Source organism: Kogia breviceps, chromosome 1 (assembly GCF_026419965.1).
Source record: "Kogia breviceps isolate mKogBre1 chromosome 1, mKogBre1 haplotype 1, whole genome shotgun sequence".
In the NCBI taxonomy this organism is placed as follows: Eukaryota; Metazoa; Chordata; class Mammalia; order Artiodactyla; family Physeteridae; genus Kogia; species Kogia breviceps.
The window spans coordinates 66,661,427-66,683,399 of NC_081310.1; the positions used below are offsets into that span (position 1 = coordinate 66,661,427).

At 52.9% G+C, this 21,973-nt stretch overlaps 1 protein-coding gene across 5 annotated transcripts in view; it reads right to left on the bottom strand.

Annotated features, from left to right (window-relative positions):
• SOX13 (SRY-box transcription factor 13) overlaps positions 1–18,902 on the bottom strand; it is a 43,933-nt gene extending 25,031 nt beyond the window's left edge. For 2 of the 5 annotated variants that reach the window (XM_059073120.2, XM_059073110.2), the window contains exon 1: positions 18,303–18,902. Coding sequence is in view for 3 of the 5 variants with exons in the window: in XM_067033452.1 (XP_066889553.1) it covers positions 4,250–4,371 (122 nt within the window). In the remaining 2 variants the exon portion in view is untranslated. Of the gene's footprint in view, positions 1–4,249; positions 4,398–15,949; positions 16,022–18,302 lie in introns of those variants that run through there. The other 3 variants (XM_067033452.1, XM_067033455.1, XM_067033462.1) reach the window with 3 other exon arrangements.
• Positions 18,903–21,973: the final 3,071 nt, after the last annotated feature.

Consider the following 21,973-nt stretch of genomic DNA (forward strand, 5'->3'; position numbering starts at 1 on the left):
CATTTGGGGAGGACAGAGAGACAATAATCCAAACAAATACTCTAAAGCAGAAGGTCTCAGCTAACAGAGGGTGTGACTGGGGTGGGGCCACCTGGGGAGAGAAGGAGGGAAAGGAGCAGCCTTCCCAGTTTTCAGAGTCATCCACTTATTGCACAGGTGCTGGTTTCTGTGGGCCACTTGAATCATCCTTTTCCTCTTCAGTGAATGACAGGCTGGGACCAAAGTCCCATCCTGCCCTAAGGTTCATTTGATATTTCCGTTTTCTATTACTGGTACCTTTACCGGTAAAATCTACCCCAGTTCCCACTTACCCAAGAACAGACACATCCCAGCATTTCCAGCATCTAAGAGCTGCCTGTGCTCCATGGCCTGATTAAGAGTTCAGGCCACGCTGATGGCCTTCTACTGCAAGAGAACCTTAGGGATTTTCTATGGAAACTGAAAAAAGCCACTGGCATCTCTGTCCATCTTTGTCCAAAGAAGAAGAGAGATGAGCGTCCCCTCCCCTGCTCTTGCCCCCCCCAGGCCCTCCCTCTGCACGCACAGGGCCATTAAAGCTGCTCTGCTTCCCTTCCCCCACAGCCTGTCGCCCTGACCCAGGGGGTGAGGGTCAATGATGGGGTCACTGGAGGCGCCCAGCTCAAAACCAGCTCCTTCGCTTAGGAAGGAATTTAACCCTCTCCCTCCTGGCTCATGACTATCCATCCACCCTAGCAGATCTACAGGTATGGAGGGAAAAAGTTATTGCAGAGAGGATCACACAGACCCACGTGATAATTCTGAGTGCACAGTGGAAATGAGCCCTGGATTTGGAGGCAGAAGGTCTGAGTTTGAGCCCTAGCTCTGGAACAAAATCAAGGTGCAATCCTGGGCAAGTCTTCATTCTCTGAGCCTCAGTTTTCCTATCTGTAAATTGGGAGTCAAAATAAACCCACCAGATTGCTTGGAGCCTCAACATAGTGATTTTCTAAATGTCAAAGCACTTAATACACTGGATGGTTTAGAAAGCCCCATATAAGGGATTTGGACGCCTGTAACTCACTGTGGGACCTGAGACACACCACCCAACCTTGCAAGGTCTCGGTTTTTCCATTTGCACATGGGATGAATTATTACTTCTTCTCTCAAAGATAAAATTTTAAGCTTGGGGGGGGGCGGTTCCAAGGTCTTTGATGTTGCAGAAATATAAGTGCTGCTAAGCCCCTGGTTTCTACCTTCAGGCTGCAGCCCAAATCAGCAGAAAGATCGTGACAGCACCTGCCATTTTTCGAGTGAACACAACAAACTAAGCGCCTCACAGGTATTTTTGGCAGCAACAAAACCCATTTTATAGTTGAAGCATCTGAAGCTAAGGGGTGGAAGCAAAATCCCACTGAAGGTCCACCTGACTCCAAGTCCAAAACCACAGCACAAGGACCTTGGAGAAAAGGCCACTTCCCCGCAGGCACTCCCAACCCAATTAGCCCTCTCAGCTGTGGGGCTGGGTGCCGGGGGACAGCCTCCACTTCCTGCCGGGTTCCTGCAGGCAGCTCCCAAGGGCCCAGAGTCCAAAGGTTAGTTAAAGGCTGTCTATTACCATGAATTATTAAAACTCACCAGCAGCTGGGTTTGGTGAGTGTGGTGGTTTCATGCTTCCAAGCGATCCCAACTTATACGTGAATTTCACCCGTTTTGCAAAAATCCATTCTACTTGGTGTAGAACTGTCCCCTTAGTGACCAGTTTAAGGGACAACACCAGGCAAAGGACAAAAGGCAGTGCACTCTGAGCCATATCATTTCTTCTATACCTGGCAATACCCTGCCTGCAGCTAGTGTGTGAGAGAGTTCACCCCCTTTTCTGGGCTGCTCCCCAGCGCCAGCACACTGGGGTCCACGCCCCAGCCCACCTCCATCCGACACCCCCCACCCCTGCTCCAAGCTCCTGAAACACTTGGGGCAGCAGCAGCTCATTCCCTTGTTTCTTTGAGTGCATGGGTCACTCCTGTAACAGAATAACCACAGCAGCAAATGCCTGGATAAGACACACCCCCTGTGCCAGACACTGTCTGAACACTTTCCATATAACCCTTTTTATTTAATCCTCTCAGTATCAGATATGATTGTCAGCAGCATTTTACAGTTCTGGAAGCTGAAGCACAGATTAGTTAAGTAACTTGGCCAGGGTCACACAGCACATTTGTGTGCCAAATCTGAAGGAATACAGTGGGAGGCTGAGAGAGGTGTCACAGCCGACAAAGTCTGTACCCAGCACACTCTGGAGAGGTGCTCCTCCCCCTTTCCCAAATGCCACAGGGGCCAAGCTCACGACCCAAGGGAGGAGCTGCCCCACATCCGTACAGGCCCCAGGAGAGCCGCACTGTCCCACCCCAGCACAAGCCCTAACAACCACCACCACAGGGGGCACGATACTAATACTATCTCCCACTTACTGGTGTCTCCTATACTCCAGGCCCCTAACTAAGCACTGTAATATATACATCACTTCACTGAATCCTTTTAACCTTGGGAAGTAGGTATTAATCTTTTCCCACTTTGTAGGTGAAAAAACTAGGCTCTAACAAAGTCCTGTCATTTGCCAGAAATCTCACAGCTCAGAAGAAGCAGAGCCAGGACTCAAACTGGGATCTGTCTGACTCCACCTTGTACCTAGCCTCCGAAACCAAGCCCATGGAGACAGAAACGTCTCCAGCAGTCCTGGTGCCCAGGCCAACTCAGCTGAAAGGGCTGGTTCCCACAATGCAGCTCTTTCCCATGATCCTGTCTCGCCTCCCCAGACAGATGACAGATTACAGCTTCCCGGCGGGCAGGGTCTGGTCTCCTTTCCCCCCGCCCCACCCCACTGCCTTCACAAAATAAGGAATTGGTAGAGCTTATTCATCCCTGAATACCTTATGTGTTAAAACTATATATCAAGCCACTGCCTTTAAAAAAGACATCCAGAGATTAATATTGATCAATCCTGAACAAAATAAGTTTGCTCACATTTATTGAGGAATGGGACATCCCAGGAAAGTTGGCCACACTCACTCCCTTGAGCCCCTGTGGGACCAAAGCCGGGGTGAGTGTGGGTCAGGGCAGACCAGGAAAAGGGACCTCTCCCCTCCGCAGGCTGCCAGGCTTGGCCTCACACCCTGGGAAGCCGCAGCCCTGCAGGGGAAGGGAAGCTGTCTGATTACCAGATGGTTCAGCACGACCTGAAGGCAGCAAAAATGTCTTTGAATGGAAAGAAAAAGCACAGGGTTCTGCTGGAAGTTTGTTGCAGAATAAGGAGAGAGAAGTTTCAGCCTGAATGAATGAGCCACCCATTCTGAAAGTTCTCTGAGACACTCTCTGGTTCCCCGCTGTCAACAAAGTCCTAGCTTCTTGGCCTGCATTCAGGGCTCCCTCTGACCTTGGAGGTCTCTTCCTAACTGAACTATAAGCTAATGCCCCCCCGCCCCCCCCTTTCTACCGCAGCAGGGCTCCTTAGCCTCTCGGCTGGTAGCTCAGTCCCTAGTCCCCGTTGTTCCTTACAGCACCTGGCACAGAGGAGCCCTACTACTAACATTTGTCTTAGCAAGACACAGGGGTTGCTGATGGAGCCCTGAGTCTGGTGCTGGGCCCAGAGTACGTGCTCCATACACACCTAATGAACTGACCCATGCCGGATCAAATCTCAGAGTTCATCCTTTCATGAAACCCTGGCAAGAGCCTTGAGCTGGCCGGGCAAGAGGATGTCAACCCATAGAACAGAGGACAAGGAACCCGTCTCAGGACTGAGTGGCTGTCAGCTGTGTGAGGATAATAATAAGATAATAGTCCAATCCTCACAGCTGGAAAGCAGGCCCATTCTCTCACTGCCCAACATCCCTCTCCCCCACTACCCAGGGCATTATATTCTCTGCCCTGGCTCTTGCCAGAGTCCCACAAAAGCTTCTTATCCTTCCAGCGCGTCTGCCCTTCAACAACCACCCAATGGCACTAAGCTTGGGGACATAGTTGGGATGCGAGAAACAGCCACTTGAGCGGTTCGCTCTCCCCGAAGCAGCCTGGGCTCCTCCCAGCCATGGAGCAGAGGCCCGGGGATCAGGCACCACCTCCCCTAACCCTGAGAAGCCCTCCACCAACGAAAGTTCTCTGCCCTTTGGCACCTTGGCCCCCTAGGGGACGCTGACCCCTTGAAGAATGGCTAATGTAGTTACTTCTAGTCAAAGCCAAACAGTTGGGAGGGGGATGAGGGGAAATCAAGAGAAGAATGAAACCAACTTACATGAGGAGCGGATGGAGGAAGGGGGCTTGCTTCCAGGAATGGGGACTGGTGACGAGTCCAGAGAAGCGTAGAGGCCAGCCTGGTGGAGGGGGCGCCACGGGTGCTGCTCCTGCCCTCTCCATTGTCTTCCAGGACCCCACACAACAACCTGCACACACAGAGCCCAGGCGCCCGCAGAGCTCTATCTACTGCCCTGATCTTGCAGCCGCGGAGCTAAATTCCACCAGCTCAGCTCTTTTGCAGAGAGGGGGTTGTTTTGCTTGTGTGCCATTCTTTCCACAAGGGTGGTCATCTTGCCCACTCCCCCTCTTCTGGGGTCTTCTCCTACACAGCTGCTCTCCTTTCTCTGTAGGGTTCTTCCCAGGCCCTGCCGTCTTGAGAAACTCTACAGTGACTCTGCTCTGAGAGTCACTGCCCTGACCCCATTTTACAGAAAGCAATCTGCAGCCCAAGCCTCAGTAGGCATGATGTGGGAGGGGAGTTCACCCCACTTACTGAAGCCATTTGGGTTCACACGGGGAGGCCATGCCATCCCCACACAGGACTGGGTTCAAACTGGCCCCGTGCTAAAGCTGCCCCTGGTACGGGCCAAGGCACCCAACCGTCAATCATAAAAGTGTTGACCTGGTTGTCTTTTCTGTCCAGCCTCTTGCCATGGCCCTGCAAGTCTCCCCCCAACAGTGGAGAACAGAATGTGCTTGGCTGCAGACCTGGTCGTCATAAATTGCTAATAACAGACTCTCAATCTGAAAAACAAAATAATAGAAGGCCCGGCCCTTTCTTTCTGCTCCTCTTATCCCCACCGCTACTTCCTGCAAGGCCAAGAAGAGAAAGAAATGCCTCCTTTGGCCACAGTCAGGAGAGAAATCTACTCCTCAGAGGCTCACTTCTCCCCATCAACCTCGTCCTTCACGGGCACAAAAGCTGGGCACCAAGGAGCCTGAACAGGGTATGTCTTTGTTTTCCAAGGTTCCTGCCTGTCTCTAATCTCGATTTATCCTGAGATTTATTGAGCACCTGCTAAGTGCCAAGCTCTGTGCACCTGCCTGTGAAGGTGCCCTGAGCCACATTCATAGGTGAGAGGGCCGCTGGGGGGCGGCAGGGAGGCCAGGCCTGTGTGTTCAGTGGCGGGGGCCACCCTCTGTGCTCACCCCAGGGAGGGCGATCAATAGCAGGGCTGACCTAAAGCTGACCCTCTGTCTGTGTCATTTTGCCCCCCCCCCCCCCCCCGCCGACCCGCCCCCTGCCCCCATCACCTGCCCGCTGTGAGGGGGATGGGGAGAACAGAATAGAAGTGTGGCCAGACAAGAGTAAAAAGCCAGGAGCAGCCATCTTTGAAAAGAACAATAGTAAAAGGCAAATCCGCCTGGGGATAGATTATAAAATTGTGTTCAGTGTATTCGTTATATGCAAATTATATGTAAACATGTACATGGCGCTTGGAAAAATCCAAGTGTCACTGCTGCTCTTTCTGCCTCTCTCTTACTCAGGTAGTTTCCAGGGCTACCTAGGAAGCTATCTGACCACCTGGCCAGGAGACCTCAGAGTACTGTCCCAGCCCCATCTTCCTGAATCAGCTTCTCTCCCTGACTTCACCTCACCCTGAAGCCACTGGAGAAAGGTGAGTATAGAGGAGGAAGAGAAAATGGGGTCATGCCCCCGATGGGCACAGCCAAGGTAGCAAATGAAGGAGGAGAGGAGGATGGTGGCCTCGCCAAAGCAAACACCCTTCCAGATCTGGACCCGGGATGGGCTCCCTGCAACTGTCAGGAGACCCAACGGACTGCAGGCATTCCTCGATGCTCCTAGCCCGTCCTATCACCAGTTCCTCAACACCAATGGCAGCATGCCAGGGCAGGAGACCAGGGGACCCTGCAGCAGAATCCTGGAGTGGGTTCCCTCTTGTGCTGCTGCGTGGTCAGACATGTCACATGGATCAGCCTCATCCCTTCAGACCCACAGTCAGTGTGGAACTACGAGGCCCCATCACCCTGTCTCTAAATCTCAATTTCCTCATCCACAAAATGGGGGGCTAGATACTCTCTGCCCTTGCTAACTGACAAGGTTTCATGAGGCACCCGAGATGAGGTGCATGGAGGGAAGTGCACCGTAGAGGGCACCACCAGGTACACACGAGGGAGTGTGACTAAATGTCTGACTCCACATCTGGATTTTCAAACTGCAACAAACATTACCAGGGTAGCTGTCATCGTCCTCATCTGACTCTATTGCCACAGCAACACAGCATTCTTGTTTTATCCCAGGAGGGGTCCAAATGGTCCTCCCCAAGTTGCAGATGGGAAAAGCAAGGTTCTAAGAGGTGAAGGGACAGGCCTGAGGACACACAGTCTAGACCAGGGTCTTGGTCTCCTCTGGTGCCCACTGGCCTCTACTGCCCATCGGCCCCTCAAATACCAGCACAGCAATTGTTAGAGGAACCCTGGAGGGCTTCACCCCTGTGGGAAAGGCAGGATATGGAGCCCCACTGCCTGCTGCACAGGGAGCAGCACCTGGGCTGGACCACCGGAGGTCAGCTCCCTCCACTCAATCCAGCAGGACCAGCTGGTGCCCTGGGAAGGCTGCCAGCCGATCCTTCTGGTCCTGGGTCTTGGGCCTGACTGATCTACCCAGGAAATGGGCAGCCTGGCCCATTACCAGTTTGAAAATCATGGAAGGAAGTAGACAGACCACTGTTTCCCCCTTACAGATAGAGACCAAGGCCCAGAAAGGTTTATGGCATCAGTAAGACCACACAGAGAGTAACCCTAACAGCTCCCATTTACTGGGCAAATGCTATATATCTAGAAACTTTCCTCCAATCCCCACAATAACTCTGCCAGAGGGGAGAAGCCATGACCCCAATTTTATGCAGCTCAAAGAAATTAGGTAAATGGCCCAATATCACGATTCAAAATCCAAAAGCTTCGAATCCAGAAATTTCTGACTCTAAGACCCCATGGTGGTTTCACCAAACCATCCTGCTTCTCTATAAGTTGAAGAATATTCCAGCGTTAGACTGAGTGATTCATAATGTATTGGTGTGGGCAGGAGGAAGAAAGATACTGAGTAACGACCAAAGTTGGCACCTGACCCTGGAACAGACTAGGGATGAGCCCAAACCCCCTGCCGCTCAGGCCCTCTGCAGCCCAGCCCAGTCACCCTCCAGCTGTCAGGCTCACAGACCCTAATGCAGGTACAAACAGGCGCCTTCACACCTCAGGGCTGCTGCTCACACGGTGCCCCTGCCTGGAAGGCCCTTCCTACATTCCTGACCAGAAAACTCCTATACCTCACTCAAAGCCCAGTTCAAATGTTGCCCCTCCTTTATGAATCACTCCCTAATAATCCTAGAAGAGTTGATTGTTCCTCCAGGGCATTCCAGAGCCCTTGGACATCCCTAGTCTCTAGTACTTGACTGGACTGCAATTATTTGTTTACCTGTCTGCTTCCTGCACTCTGGCGAGATTTGAGCCCCTGATACTCTCTCAGGGACAAGGACAATAACGGAACAATAACGGCCTTCTCTTATGTATCCCTTACTATATACAATAGGCATCTCTTCACACATTTAACCAACATAACAGTCCCATGAGGCAGCGGCTATTATCACCGCTATGTTACAGATGAGGAAACTGAGACACCGAGAGGTTAAGTTACTTGCCCAAGACCACACAGGCAGTCTGGCTCCAGTCTGTCTGTGCAGGTTCTATGCTATTCTTCCTTGCCTCTCATCCCTAGTACAGTGCCTGGCACATGGCAGGTGTTCAGTAAAGCTCTGTTTCGTTAAGGGCAATGGAGGGAGGAGGGTGTTGCTGCACCCCAGCCATCTCCACCCCAAATCCCACCTGGAATCCCTTGGCCCAGGTCTCCCTACTTCTTGGCCCACCTTCCATCACTCCCGACATTTGCTGCTTCTTTCTTCTAAAAAGTTCCAGGTCCTTTTCCTGTCTCCCATCCATCCATTTCTTCCTTGGGTGCCCCAGCAGCGATGAGCGTCTTTCTGTCTTTCCGGTGGGAAACTGAGACCCCCAGAGGCCTCATGGCCAGTGGATCTGTTCAGAGGCAGGTATCCTGCCTCCAGGGCTAGTGCCTCATAAGCACTGGTTTTACCTCTGCCTCAAGCAAGAAAAAACAAGCACCAAGATGCAGGGGAGTCTGGAGGTCAGCACCTGCCCTTCCCTCATTCCCAGCACCCCCTGGCTGACCTGGCCACTGGGCTCGAGGCTGGGCCTGAGAGAGGGGGGAGGGGGCTGCTCCCTGGGGCCGGGGAGGAGGAGACAAGAGGCCCTTTGTTTCTGCAATGCTCCTGAGACACCTGTTCTCCCTCCTGCCTGCCTGCGGCCTCCCTCCCTCCCAGCCAGCCTGTGTGAGGCCTTGTTTATCCTGCAGCCCTGGCAGCCAGACCCAGCCTGCTCCCAGCGTGGGGCTCGGCAGCCCCTGCCAGCACCTGCCTGGTCCTGGAAGCCCCAGAGGCTGCCGGCCAAGCACAATTACCCCGCTGTTGACACAGTTGTTGATTTTCGGGAGGGCAGGGAGGGACAGGAGGGGAGGAGAGAAGCAGCAAAGGCATTTAACGCCAGCCTGGCAAATTTGCAGTTGGCCCTAGCAATCCTGCACCCCATCCCCGCCCCCGACTCCCACTGCAGCTGCCTGGGAGAGGTTTGGGCTTCCAATCCCTGGGTCACTTGGGCCACACACCACAGGCAGCCCCCCCGCACACACCATGTTTATTAGTGCACCCCAAAACCCACGCTCCCCCATGCTGCCATACGCAATTCATAGTCGAACAAGGCTGTCAGGAGCCCCAAGCCACCCTGTCTTTGAGTGCCCATCAATCACCCTCCCCCACAAAGTCATGATGCCCCAGGGTCCTTGGTGAGGGACAGGACCATTGGATATGCCCTTGGAGACCCAGGTGGGGGCCCTGGAAAACACGGCGGGTATCTGTCCTTACAGCTTCTCTTCTCTCTGATGTGCTCTTGACAAGCTATCTCCTCCTCACCCCCCAAGTCATTATGTCTCCTCTTACAGGGAGCCTTTCCTGATGGCCCAAATCCGGTAGTGGTGCCCCTCCCTGATGCTTTGATGCTCCACAGACCTCCCCCTGCACCTCCCTACCTTCACTTTTGTCAGTGAATATCTAATCTTTATCTTCCTCAAAACTGTAAGGGCTGCACTGGTCTCTCAGCCCCAGTGTACAGGGTACAGCTTTGAGGCAGGGGCTCCCCTCTTACCTGCTGAGTGGATGGGCAATGGAAAAGCCCCCTCAGGCCCAAACACCTACCCCACAACTCCAACCCCAGGTTCCCACTTTGACAGTGCCCCCCTTGGATTGATAAGGCCTGGTGGCCAGTTAAAAGAGCTTCAAGAACTACCTGTTAACTTGCCACCAGCACATGAATTTAGATTGGTAAATCCGATTAGCCAGTCATCTCTTCAGAGATCAAAGAGCAGGATCTTGAAGGACAAGAGATGAGTGAGTTTGATGATGGGAGAGGGGGAGAGAGGAAGGCAGGGACATAAAGAAGACCCAGTGGGTCGCAGGCCAGCAAAGGCGCCTGGGGGAGGGGTTACTGTCGGAGGTGGCAGGACCCTGCCCTCCTCCCCACCTGCCTGCCCCATCTGAGAACTCCTAAACCCAGCCAGCCTTCACTCAGGAGTCAAGAGGTTCACTGTGCCTGTGGCCAGTTACCCAAACAGGACTCTGACTCCACAAGGAGGGTGGGGGCAGTCCAACTCTCCAGACCCTCTCTAAACTGCCCAACACACCCATACTCTCGCTCACACACAAGCCCGCTCCTCAATTCTGGTTCCCCAAACTCCAGGTCAATCAACACCTAGAAAGGGGTAACAAAGAGCCAAAAATCACCTCCAAATTGGGGGTCTCATGCTGAGGAGTATGGACCTAAGGCCAGGTAGAAGAGAAAGGAACTTACTTTGTGAAAACCACAGGGACCTACCTGATGCTTTGAACCAGTTCCAAAAGGGCCGGCATGTACAGCTGTGCAGACTGTGCACTGCACAACTCCAAGAACCCCATTCACCCAGACTTGTATACTTATTCCAACTTAACAGTCACATTCATCCCTTGACTTCCTCAAATACCAAAGAGAAAGCTCTTCTGCTACCTACCTCTACCCCAGGCAAGATGTGACAGATCCCCTTTCTCTGTTCTCTGCCCTGTTTCCTGGCTCAGGTACGTGGGACAGCTGAGCCCTTCACCCCGTGGGACAGCTGAGCCCTTCACCGCGACTAAGAGGAGAGGCCTCCCTCTCTCTGCACCACCAGCCCCAGCTAGAGGACCCCACTGAGTCTCCAGAGCTCTTCCCCTGTACCCACTCCACCCCCACCCCGGCTTGGTGGGGGGGCGAGGTGACTGCAATCCATGCTCACAATGGCACAGTGGGAGGAGATTGCATCTCTGTAGAGAGGGAAAGGAGGGTGGAGGGTGATCACCCACTGCGCCGCCCTCACCAGGTGGACTGGAATTGAACCCCCAATCTGTGTGAGGCACCAGAGGCTCTGGAGAACTGAAGCTCACGGAGAAGGGAGGAAAGGAGGCCTCGCTCTGCTCAGCGGGTCTCCCCAGCAGCGCCCCGGCCAGGCTCTTTCTGCCGCCTCCCAGTCCGCTCTCCCCTTGCCTTCCTGACATTGGTCTAATGTCCCCACTGTCCCCTGGGGGCTCTTAGAGGCACAGCCTTGTCCCCTGGGGTCCAGCGGGGGCTGACCAAGGTCTTCAGGGTGTAGGCCCCGCCTGGCCACTTACACACACTTACACGCACATACCCTCCCTCTCCACCGGCCACGGAGAGGGGAGCCAGGCAGCCAGAGAAATGTCAGGGGCTGGAGGGGCCCCTCCCTTCTGCTTTCAACAGCTCCCTGTTCACTCCCCACTCTCCTCTCCCCACTGGCCTCAGACAGCCTGGCTGTACCTGCACACAGGCTTCCTTCCAGCCCCTCCCCAATAACCTTTTATTCGTACTTCCCTCCTCACTGCCACCCCCCGCCGCACCCTTCGAGGGACAAGCCAGGAACCAAAGCCTCACAGGAATGGGTGAATGACTTTAGACTCCTTCAGTAGGGCTGTGTTTCAGTAGGAGCAAGGTTTCCAGAGCTTCACACCTCACACTGAGACAGGAAACTCCTCACCCTCCACTCGGGGCTGCTCGGGACCTGTCTTGTGTGGCCAGGCAGGAGTTAATTGTTTTGAGTCAGCGTGAGGGCAGCTTAAGCCAAAGCTCACTCCCTTTCCTGCCTCCCCCCAGGTGCCAGAGCCAATGTAGGAGGAGGCCTCTGGGCCCAGTCCCTGGACAGCCCACCCCAGCCCAGAGCCCCCCTCCCAGAGCCCACCGGGGGGATCCATAGGCCTACTCAATGGTCATCCTGAAAGGGTATCAGTCCAGTGTTACAGGCCTTCTTATCATATTCCAACTATTGCCCCTCCTGCCAGGGACCCCTCTTTCTGCAGAATACTCTACTGTTTGGTCAAGCCTTGACTCCCAGTCTTCCAGAGAAGAAACACTGACTACTTTGTCTGTTTCCCTGTCTGGCAATTCTACATATATTTTAAATCCTTTCCATCCTGATTGCAAAAGTAAGACACATTGTTGTACTACTTTTGGAAACTACAGAAATCTAGGAATTAGAAAATATAAGCCGCAATTAAAACAAAACAGAAGTCAACAAAGGGTGGAGGTCTGGGGTAGGCCACCCCCAGCTACTAGAGCTGGGGATGGATCTGCTTGGCTTGCTATACCCCTGGACTCCCACCAACGTCTTAGACTTATAAAGAAATCCCCACCCACCAATGTCTTGGACTTATAAAGAAATCCCCCCACCCTGGCTGCTCCTTCAAATGGCTGGACCTGGGTCCCCGTGGTACCCGCACCCGCCTCTGCACTCACTCAGCACAGGGCCTGGGATTGGAGCGGGGCACCTCCAGCCCTGCCAAGGAGCAGGACCCAGCCTTAAGGTTCCTACCCGCTTTGTGGGGGGAGGGGAGGGGACGGGGACCAAGGCCCTCTGGGAACTAGTTCCCACCCCATCCTGTTCCACAGGCTGCACATTCCATTCTGAGTCAAGCAGGGGGTGGGGACTGGGGGAGGTAAGGCTGAGGGGAGGAGAACAGTCTGGCCTCCTCTGGGGCGAATCCCCCAGGGAGCTCCAGGCCTGGCAGGGATTACGGACCCAAACCACCAGGTTCTGGAGAAGGGAGCCTGAGTGTTTCTGCCCCATCTCTGGCCCCTTCCCGTTCCCCTCTCTTCAAGCCCAAACACTGACACTCTACCTCGGACATGTCCCCAGAAGACACAGAGGGACAAGATGAGAAGTAACACTAAACCCTCCCCCCACAACCTGGCCACAATCCCTAGGGCTGCTTATGGGGCTCTGTGCCAAGGCCATTTAAATGCTAAGGCCACTGATGAGGGGAGGGGAGTCTGTTGTGTATATCAAGAGAACTGAATTCAGATTTGATGGCATGTGTCAGGCTTCCCTTAGTGACCGAATGAGCCTGGGTAATCATTCTATTTAAGAAAAAAGGTGGCAGCTAGAGATACTGTCCCCACTTCTTCCTTTCTCTCCTCTACCCCAAAACACATCCCTCCCCCCTAAAAACACTCCTGGCTGGGATCTTCAACCTTTGGGTACAAATCTCAGTTCCTGCTGCTCTCCTATCTTGCCCTCATGTGCACACTCTGAGATGCTGGGCCACAAATAGCACATCCTGGGCCATGCCCGGGCCTTGGATTCACCCACTGATGACCTTGGGAGCAGGCAGGGGAAACCCCAGCCACTTCCTCCTCACCTCACAGCCTCTCAAGAGTTCTGACCACTGTCACTCTGGACAGAAAGCTGCTCCTAGGAGAGCCACAAGGGCCTTCACCATCATAAGGCTCGAGCAGGTCCGGTCTCAGGGGTCTCTGGCTAGGTCCCTGGATGTAACAGGCACTCCAGCGGAAGTGAATGCCCCATCCACCCTACTCCACCCCTCTCTTAGGAGGGAATTACCATATCACTGCTTCTTAGAGAAAGTATTTGAATTTTTAAAAGGAACAGAGTCACTCCTAATCAGAGAAGCTGGCAGAGGCTGAAGGTGGCCCTGCTGAGCTGGCCTGTAACAAATCTCCTAATTGAGTCCTCCCAAGGAGCTGGAAGGAGGACCAAGGGGCAGTCACCCAAAGAAGGGGTTCTTTGTCACCCAGCCAAAGAACCCCATCCAGGGCATGCCTTCCTGCTTGGGAGTGGGGAGATCAGGAGATGACAGGAGATATGAAAGCAACCCTCCATGGGTCCTGGTCCCCGGCGTAGTGACAGGCACTGTTACAGCCTTCCTGGCTAACATATCCAGGTTCCAGGAAGAGGACCAGCAAAGGGTGAGGACTGCAGTGCAGCGAGTTCAGGCAGGAGTGAGCCCTCTTAAGCAAACACAGAGCACAAAAATAATTCCCATTCAAAGCACGATTTACTGTGGGCCTGGCCAGGCCTTCCCAGCACAGAGCCCTTTTCAAACACTCAGCTTCACCCCTGAATAAGGCTGGGGAAGGGGGCGTGCGGGCACAGCTGCATTTGAATTCCACTTTTTCCAGTGGCATCAGCTTCCTGGTGACCTACTCAGGAAGCTGCCCAATAAGGGCCAATCTCAAAAAGCACCCCCAGAGAAGAGAAAACCTGTGTAGAATCAGGTGTCAGCCCCTCAAGGACAGGAACACCTAGATCCTCTGGAGGATCAGGCCTTGCTCAAGCAAACACTTGACTGGCAACAGCAAACCCAGACCCTTACCATTCATGGAGCACTGCTGCGGACTTAATGAGACGTGAGCCTCCCAAATTCTAAGAGATAAGTATTGCTGTTGCCCCATTTCATAGATGGGGAAATGGAGGCTCAGAGATGTTATGAACATCTCTCCTGGCTCTAAATCCTTTGTATTGTATATATCATGTTGCCCTGAATCTGCTAATTATCATAGTAGCAAAATGTTCAGGATGGGGCTCTCCCTATTAGGAGGAAAGATGGAAATAAGGATGTGAATAAAACTCAAGACATTTCCAAAGGCAAGGCAGCACTGGAAATTGTCTGTCACCATTACTGATCCCAGCAAAATCTGAGCTGGGGGTGGAATGCCCTCTCTAGGCAAGAGCAGTGCATCGTGTCAGGCAACGGGTGTGCTAGTGAGACCCATTGGCTCTACCTCCAGAATGATCTCCCATTGGCCCGCCTTATCCAAGTCATCATCTCAACTCAGTATCAGCCTCCTAGCCAGCCTCTCTTCTTCCATTCCTGCTCCCCTTCAAACTATTCTTTACATAGTAGACGAAGCGATGTCTCTTTTTCACATCTTTCCCCACTTATAAAAGTAATTCATGACCATTGTAGAATATTGGAAAAATCAACAGAAGATAAAGGAGAAAATAAAAATCACCCATACGTCCAGGGTCCAGAATTAACCTCTGTAAACACTGAGAGAGCTGTCTAGTCTTCCATCTATGTACGTGCGTGACGGACATGCATGTACATATCATTATCTTTACAAAATTGGTACTATAATAATAGTTTTAGATTTTTTTAAAAACTTTTTATTATATACATTTTCCAGGCTTAAGCTATTCTTTTTTAACTGTGCTTTCTGGTTTGGGGTTTTTTTTTTTTTTTTTGGCAAAGTTGATACATGCACATGGTATGACATTTGGAAAGGACAAAAGAATCTACATTGAAAACACCATCTTTCCTTCATCCCATCCCTCAGCCACCATTTCCCTCCCCTGTGGCAACTCTGAGTACCAAATAAGCTGTTTTTTTTCTTGTGTACCGAATAATCTTTTAAAATCATAAAGCAGATCATGTCACTCCCCTCCTTAAAACTCTCCAATGGCTTCCCATGGCCCTGGCCATAAAATCCAGGCTCCTAACCAGGTCCCGTGTGACCAGGCTCTGGCCCTCCTGGCTTCTCCAGTCTCCCTCTCCAGCCCCACTGTTACTGCCAACCCTGTTCTGGCTGCGGGGATTTTTCTTTTGCTGTTCCCTCTGCCTGGAATCCCCTTCCTTCAGGTCTTTGTGCAGCTGGCTCCTTCTCATCCTTCAGGCCTGGACTGAGCTAGTCTCTCTCGAGGGCAGGTTTCACTGGCCTCACCGTCTAGGACCTCCCCTGCCTGTCTCCACACATACATTGTCTATCACATCACCGTGTCATATTTCTGAAAATCACATAGGATCTAAATATTGTCTTGGTTACTTATTTCAACTTATTTATTGCCAGTCTCCTCCCTCTAGAAAGGCTCTCTGAAGGCAGGCACACTAACTGTCTTGGTCACCCTTGAAGCCCTGCTGCCTAGCACAGAGCCTGGCACATAATAGGAGCTCAACAAATTTCTGTTAAAGGGATGAATGAGGGTGACTGCAATGCTGGTTCTCATCACTGAGAGCCCACTTGCAGGATCTCCAAGCTCCAAGAACCAATCTCCTGGCCATCCTCTCCCGTGACTGGGGATGGGGTTAGAGGATCAGAGAAAAGAGAGAGAGGGGCCCATTGTCCAAGGCAGTGTGGATGGGCAGCAGCTGCCTGCTCTTCCTCACTGCCACACAGCTGACCCCTTACTTGTGTTGTGCATTTGCAGGGTCCAGAATCAGACAAACCCAAATTCCTAGTAAACACTCCAATTGCAAGTGGGAAGTTGAAGGTGAAACTTTTGCCCCTTACTTACCCCAAATCCCACATCCGGTCTGCCCAGGCAGCTGGGAATAATATTCCAGGTTCCCAAGTGAGACCCGGCAGCAGGCAACACAGATGCCACCTCGGGAGCAGAGCTCCCCCTGGAACGCCCTCAGCCCATCCCACCCGATTCTTCCCCAGGGCCACAGACATCGGGGCTCCTCTCTCCATGAATTCACCCCGCCCCAGAGACACAAATGCGCATCCAATCCTGAGCCAGCAGCCCAGGTCAGGACACCCTTGGGGATATGCTTCCTTCCTGGGGCCTGATTTCCACTGAGAACACTACAGGTGGGCCAAGATTTATTTTTAAGAATGAGGAAAAGGAGGGAATAAAACGCCTTTCACAAAAGTTGTAAAGGGAGGGAGGGAGAGAAGAAGAGAGGAAGGAGAAAAAGAAAAAAAAGAGACTTCACAAGACGGAACTATGCAAGGAGTAGGGAGGTGCTAAAATCAGGAAAGGGTGGGAAGAAGTGTGAGGTTTCTTCCTTCCCAGAAGTGGACAATTATTATAATTGATTAAATGAGCACAACCCCCAAATGCTCTTCTGGGGTCTGTACAAAGTCAGCTAAGTAATAATGGCAATAACAGGTCACATTTCTCCAGCATTTGCTATGTGCCAGGTACTGTTGTATGAGCTTCACTTATTTAAGACAACCCCATGAAATAGGTACTGTTCATATTAAACCCATTTTACAGATGAGCAAGCAGATACAGAGCAGTAAGATTAAACTTCTCAAGATCATGTCTCCAGTGGCAGTATCTGGGATCCAACTCCAGAGCCCTGTCTCTTAACCTCTAAGCTAGGCTTGCAGTGGTCCAACTACCATCCTGGCATTCATACCTTCCAAACCAGTATCCCTTAACTGATCATTAGATGCCAGTTTCAAAGATGTGTGCATAACTCTGACCATTTTGCATAGGGGAAAATCTAGAAAAGTTAAGGGACTCGCCCAAGCTCATAATGTCCATAGACGGGAAATGAGAACCAAAGTACGCTGAACCCCAGCATCTCGAGCGCCACTCCCCAAGGGCGCACAGTAGAAAGCAGGGTCTCTGGAAACTCCGCCCAGAGCAGCAGCATCTTCTCTGGCTGTCTTTCGCCAGACCCCTCCAAACGCCAGCGCCAAGGCGCCCTGCCCGGAAATTCCCAGAGTCAAAGCAAACTTCCCAGGAAAACTCCTCGGCTTCCTCCTAGCCCTTGTCACGGAGGCGGCTGCCAAGGGCGCCGCTGGAGTCCTTGCAGCTGCCGTCGGCCCTCCAGGGCTGGAGGCCGCCGCTCGTGCGCTCGGGGTCCTCCCGGAAAGGTCCAGGGCTGAAGTTCAAAATTCACTTCCCGCCCAGGCCCAGCTCGCGGCTCCGCCCGGGACTCTCCGGCAACCCCCACGTCTCTTGTCCTCCCCAGCTCCAGTTAAGTAATGGAGCACCTCCAGACTGGAAGACCAGGCCGGCAGATGGGAGAATCCCGCGAGCGATTCCTGCGCGTCTGGGGACTGGAAGCAGCCGGCGCGCACGTGTGTGTGTACATGTACGTGTGTGTGTACGTGTGTGTGTTTACGCACAGAACGCGCGGGGTGGGAAAACAATGGCGAGCCGCTGGGAACAGAGCGACTAGCCCCCCTTCCCACCTCCGTACCTCCCTACCCCCAGGCACATTTGCTTTTGCAGAGAGACAGGGATGAAAAGATTCACCTCCGACATCCAAAAGCAGGAGGTGGAGGGGTGGTTAGAAGAAGGCTAGGGTGGGAGGAGAGAGGGGGGTGAAACTGGAGCAGCCCGAGCAGAAAACAAACAGGATGCAGCGCCCGGCTGGTCCGCTGGGAAACGAACCTGGAAGGCTGAGAGGGGCTGCGAGGCTGGCCCCCGGCACCCCACACAACCAGGGCAGGGGTAGATCCGCGCCTCGGTGCGGGCACCGGAGCCCCAAGCCGGACGCGCACTGGTCGCCTTGGCTTCCCGCTGGGAAATCCTTGAACTGGGCGCACAGACGGGCTGGTGAGAAAGACCTAGTGCCCCCGGCCGGTGGGCGAGAAGCGGCCGTGGGGGGGGGCACCTCAAGCCCGGCTCGTGTAGTGCGCGCACAGACACAGACACCCACGGCCTTACCAGGCTGCCACTCCTCTCCACAAGGACCCGGGTCTGCTCGCGAACAGACGCCACCGCCGGAGTAGTGAGGGGTAGGTGGGGGTCCGTTCCTTTTTGAAAAACTTTGCAAAGGATGGAAACTCTCAGAGAAGAGAGCCGGCGTGTGCCCAGAAACGAGAGGTCACGAGTGTCAAAAACTTCGGAGGGCTGGAGAGGGGGGCGCGGCGGCGCGCTCCGGGCACGGAGGGGGCGCACTTACTACTCAGCCGGGCGCTGGGCTCGCGGCTCGCGGCTCCGCGCTCCTGCTACTCCTCCGTCCGGGTCCTCGCGGCTGGCAGCCTAGGCTTCCCGCTCACATGCCCCGGCGACGCTACGAACGGGCGCGCGGGGCAGGGGCGGCTGGGCTGGGAGGAGGCACGCCCCCAGCCGTCGGCCGGGGAGTCGCTCGGGACTCGTGGCGACCCCGGGTCCGCACCCCACTACTGGCCGCCGTCCCGGGCGGGGAGCTCGGTTCCGGCCGGGCGGCGCCCTCCGCCGAGCCAGGTCGCTCTCTGCACTCTGCCCTCTGCCCTCAGCTCTCGGCCGTCTCTCTCTGCCTTCCGCGGTCCTGCTCCCTGACTCGCCGGTTGCTGCGCCGGCCCGCCCGGCTCTCCCGCTCAGCGCCTCGGCTCGGTCCCAAATCAGAGCCTCGGAGGCTGACCGCTGCGCCCCAGATTCAGACCCGGACTCGCAGCTCCGGGGCCGGGGTTCCAGGACCCGCACTCATACAGTTAAGTTCCAAGCCGGGACTGGGAGCAGGGCGCTCGTTGCTCGCTGCTGCGAGGCGACTCCACAGCCTCAGAGGAGAAAGAGGGAGGGAGACAGAGAGCGGGCAGGGGGGAGGAGGAGGGAGGAGGAGGGAGGAAGGGTGGGGAGATGGAGAAGGAGGGAGGGACCGAGAGTTCCCTCCTCCTCCCTGCAGCAAGGTCCCTCCAGGCATCCACAGCCGGAATCCTCTGTTGGAAAGGAAAGAGCTGAGGTTCCTGGGCGGCGGAGATGGGTGGAGGTGGAGTGAGGGGATGGAAAGAATAGAAGAAAGAGGTGGATTCTGTCCACTCTCACTGCCCAGGTATGAGGTCGTTATAGAGGATCTTCGCTCCTTAGAGCAAGACCCAAGAAGTTGTCAATCCAATTCCCAGTCTCCTAACCCCTCCAGACAGATAACCTGGATTTAGGGTTTCTTAAAAACCCTGTTTCAGAACCTCCCTTAGGAATCTGATCCCACCTGCAGCTAGACTGCTTCCTGATGTGTCAGACCGCTCCCCAGTCCTGTCATTTTGCACTCTCTCTCGTCTTATTTTTTCCACTGACCTGTTTGATATGGCGGGGGCGGGGGGGGGGGGCGGGGGCGGGATTCCTTTAAATCAATGTATTTATTAAATGGCTATGCCTGGCCCAAATTCACCAGGATGAATGAGAAATGCCCTGCCCTTTCTGGAAGGAGACAGGTAGTGCACACATGATTACAGTGAAGTGGAAGCGTGCTGAGATCAGCCAGGCACATGGGGCATGGAGACCATCAAGAGCACTAGGGTCTGGGACAGAGATCAGAGTCTTCGTGGGGGAGGTGTCATCTGAACTGCATCTTGGAAAGTAGAGCAGATTAAAGGCGTGGCAATCCTGGATCTGCAAATAACACTGTGCCCACAGTGCATGCAGGTGGCCGGCATCTCAGCAGGTGATGGTCAGCCAGGCTGTAAGACTTTCTGAGGCTTTGGATTTCATCATTCCCCACCACCTTCCTTGGCTAAGTTGTCTTATTCATCTTTTAGGCCTCAGCCCAGATACATACTCTTCCAGAGCCTCTCTTGATGGCCAAATCTGCGTCAGGTACCCCACCTATGTATGGGCTCGGGAAGCCCCACAGTCATAGATAGTATATGGTAACTGTTCATTTGTCTGACTCCCCAGTAAGCACCACAGGGAAGGGATGTGTCTCTCTGGCTCACTGTTAGATCCCTTGTCTTTAGCCAGGTCTTGGCAAAGAGCAGATCCTTGATAAATATTTGTCAATCAATTGGTTGATTGAAGGGAATCAATCAGTCCCTGAGGAATTCTAAACAGGGACTCTGATGAGATCAGTGTAACTGAAGGCAGGGAGGCCAGTGACCAGACAATGGCTGTAACCAGGGTAAAAATAATGTGGGCCTGAGCTGGGGGTAAGGAAGATGGAAAGGAGGAAACAGGTGGGGGTAAGGAGGCGAGGGAAGTCAACATTAACTCTTCAGAGTCTGGCTTTTGGACAACTGTGGATGAAGCCCTTTCAGAAACTATGAAGCCAAGTGCCACCAAGCCTTTCCTTCTCCCAGCCAGCATACCTGGGTTTTCCGTATGTCAGGCTGTTTTTTCTCTGGCCCCTGATCAGCTTCAATGGGCAGTCTCATTATGGATCCCTCCTTGTAGCTATCCTTAGCTGTGGCAAATTGAGACAGGAAGAAAGGAGAGGTGGAAAGAGGTGGGTTTTCCTCTCTCCAATATCCTCGCCCACTATATCTTACTTCATTGGTGTCCATCCTTCCCAATCCCTGCCACTTGAATTGGGATCTTTATAGTACCTGCCTGCTGTGTCTTAGGCACAGTACTGTTTTCATATATAACATCTATTTGTACCTTATCCCAACTCTGTGAGGGTGGTATCATTATCCCCATTTGGGTAAGAAAAATGAAGCTCAAAGTCATAGCCAGTAAGTGATGGGAGGAAGTTATTTGACTCTGAAGAGTCTAGGTCTTTCTATACTACCACACTATTTCCTGGGAACACCAATCAAACTTACACATTTAACCACTCCCTCCTTAAAACACTTCAGGATTCCACATGTTCCTGAATTTCTTCTGACCTTCGCTGGTTGCCTTTTCTCAGCCTCCCTTGTTTATATTTATTCCTCCACTGTTGTCTCCAGGTGGGTGTGTCCTGTGGGCTCTCCTGTACCCCATTTTCCTTTCTCTCTACTTTCTCTCCCTGGGTGAAATTTTAACTGTTTCCATAACTTTAAATACAAATGAGGCACTGATGATTCTCCCAATTTTTTATTTAAGTCTCCAGGACTGTCTAATGTACTTTGAACCCATGTATCCAACCGTACACTTGACATTTCTACCCAAGGACTCACAGACATCCTAAACTTAACATGTTCAGAATTGAGCCTATAACCACCCCCCAAGCCTGTTTATATATACCCTGTACCATCTTTCCCATCTCAGCTAATCGTACCACCTACCCAGTGGCTTGAGCCTAAAACCTAGGAGTCATCTTTGATTCCTTCTTTCTGATCTAATCTACTTAGTGAGTGCTGTTGATCTGTCTCCAAAAATATATTCCAATCCATCTACTTCTCTGTCTTCACTGTCCCCACCCTAGCCCAGGCCATCATCATCTCTCAGCTAGACTACCACAGCCTTGCTGCTTCTGAGAACTGAGACTGCTTGCAGCCACATAATTTAACTAAGGCTGCTTACATTGACGTGACTTTAATATTTGTTCCAGAAGTTTCTTGCCCGGGAAGATAAGACTGTAAACCAGTAAATAACTTCATTATTTGCCTCAGGAACTTCCTGAAAATCAATTTATCTGAACAATAGACTGCTCAAACAGCCCCCTTCTCAGGACAATAGTTTGTTTAACCTGGCAAAGCACTAGCTTATCAAACAATTGTTTATTTTTCAAGATCCTCCCCTTGCTGTGTCCTCCAATCCTGAATGGTTATCTCACAAAATTTGCCCAATCCCCATATTAAAGTATCAGCTTTAAACCAGACCTCAAACCCTATAAATATCTCTTTACCTGGAAAGTGCCTCCCCAAACCCTGCCCTTCCCAGAGCGGCTCCATTTCATTCTCTGCTCTCAACACAAATGCCCTTTCCCTCATCTTTCCTCCTTCCCCACCTACAATC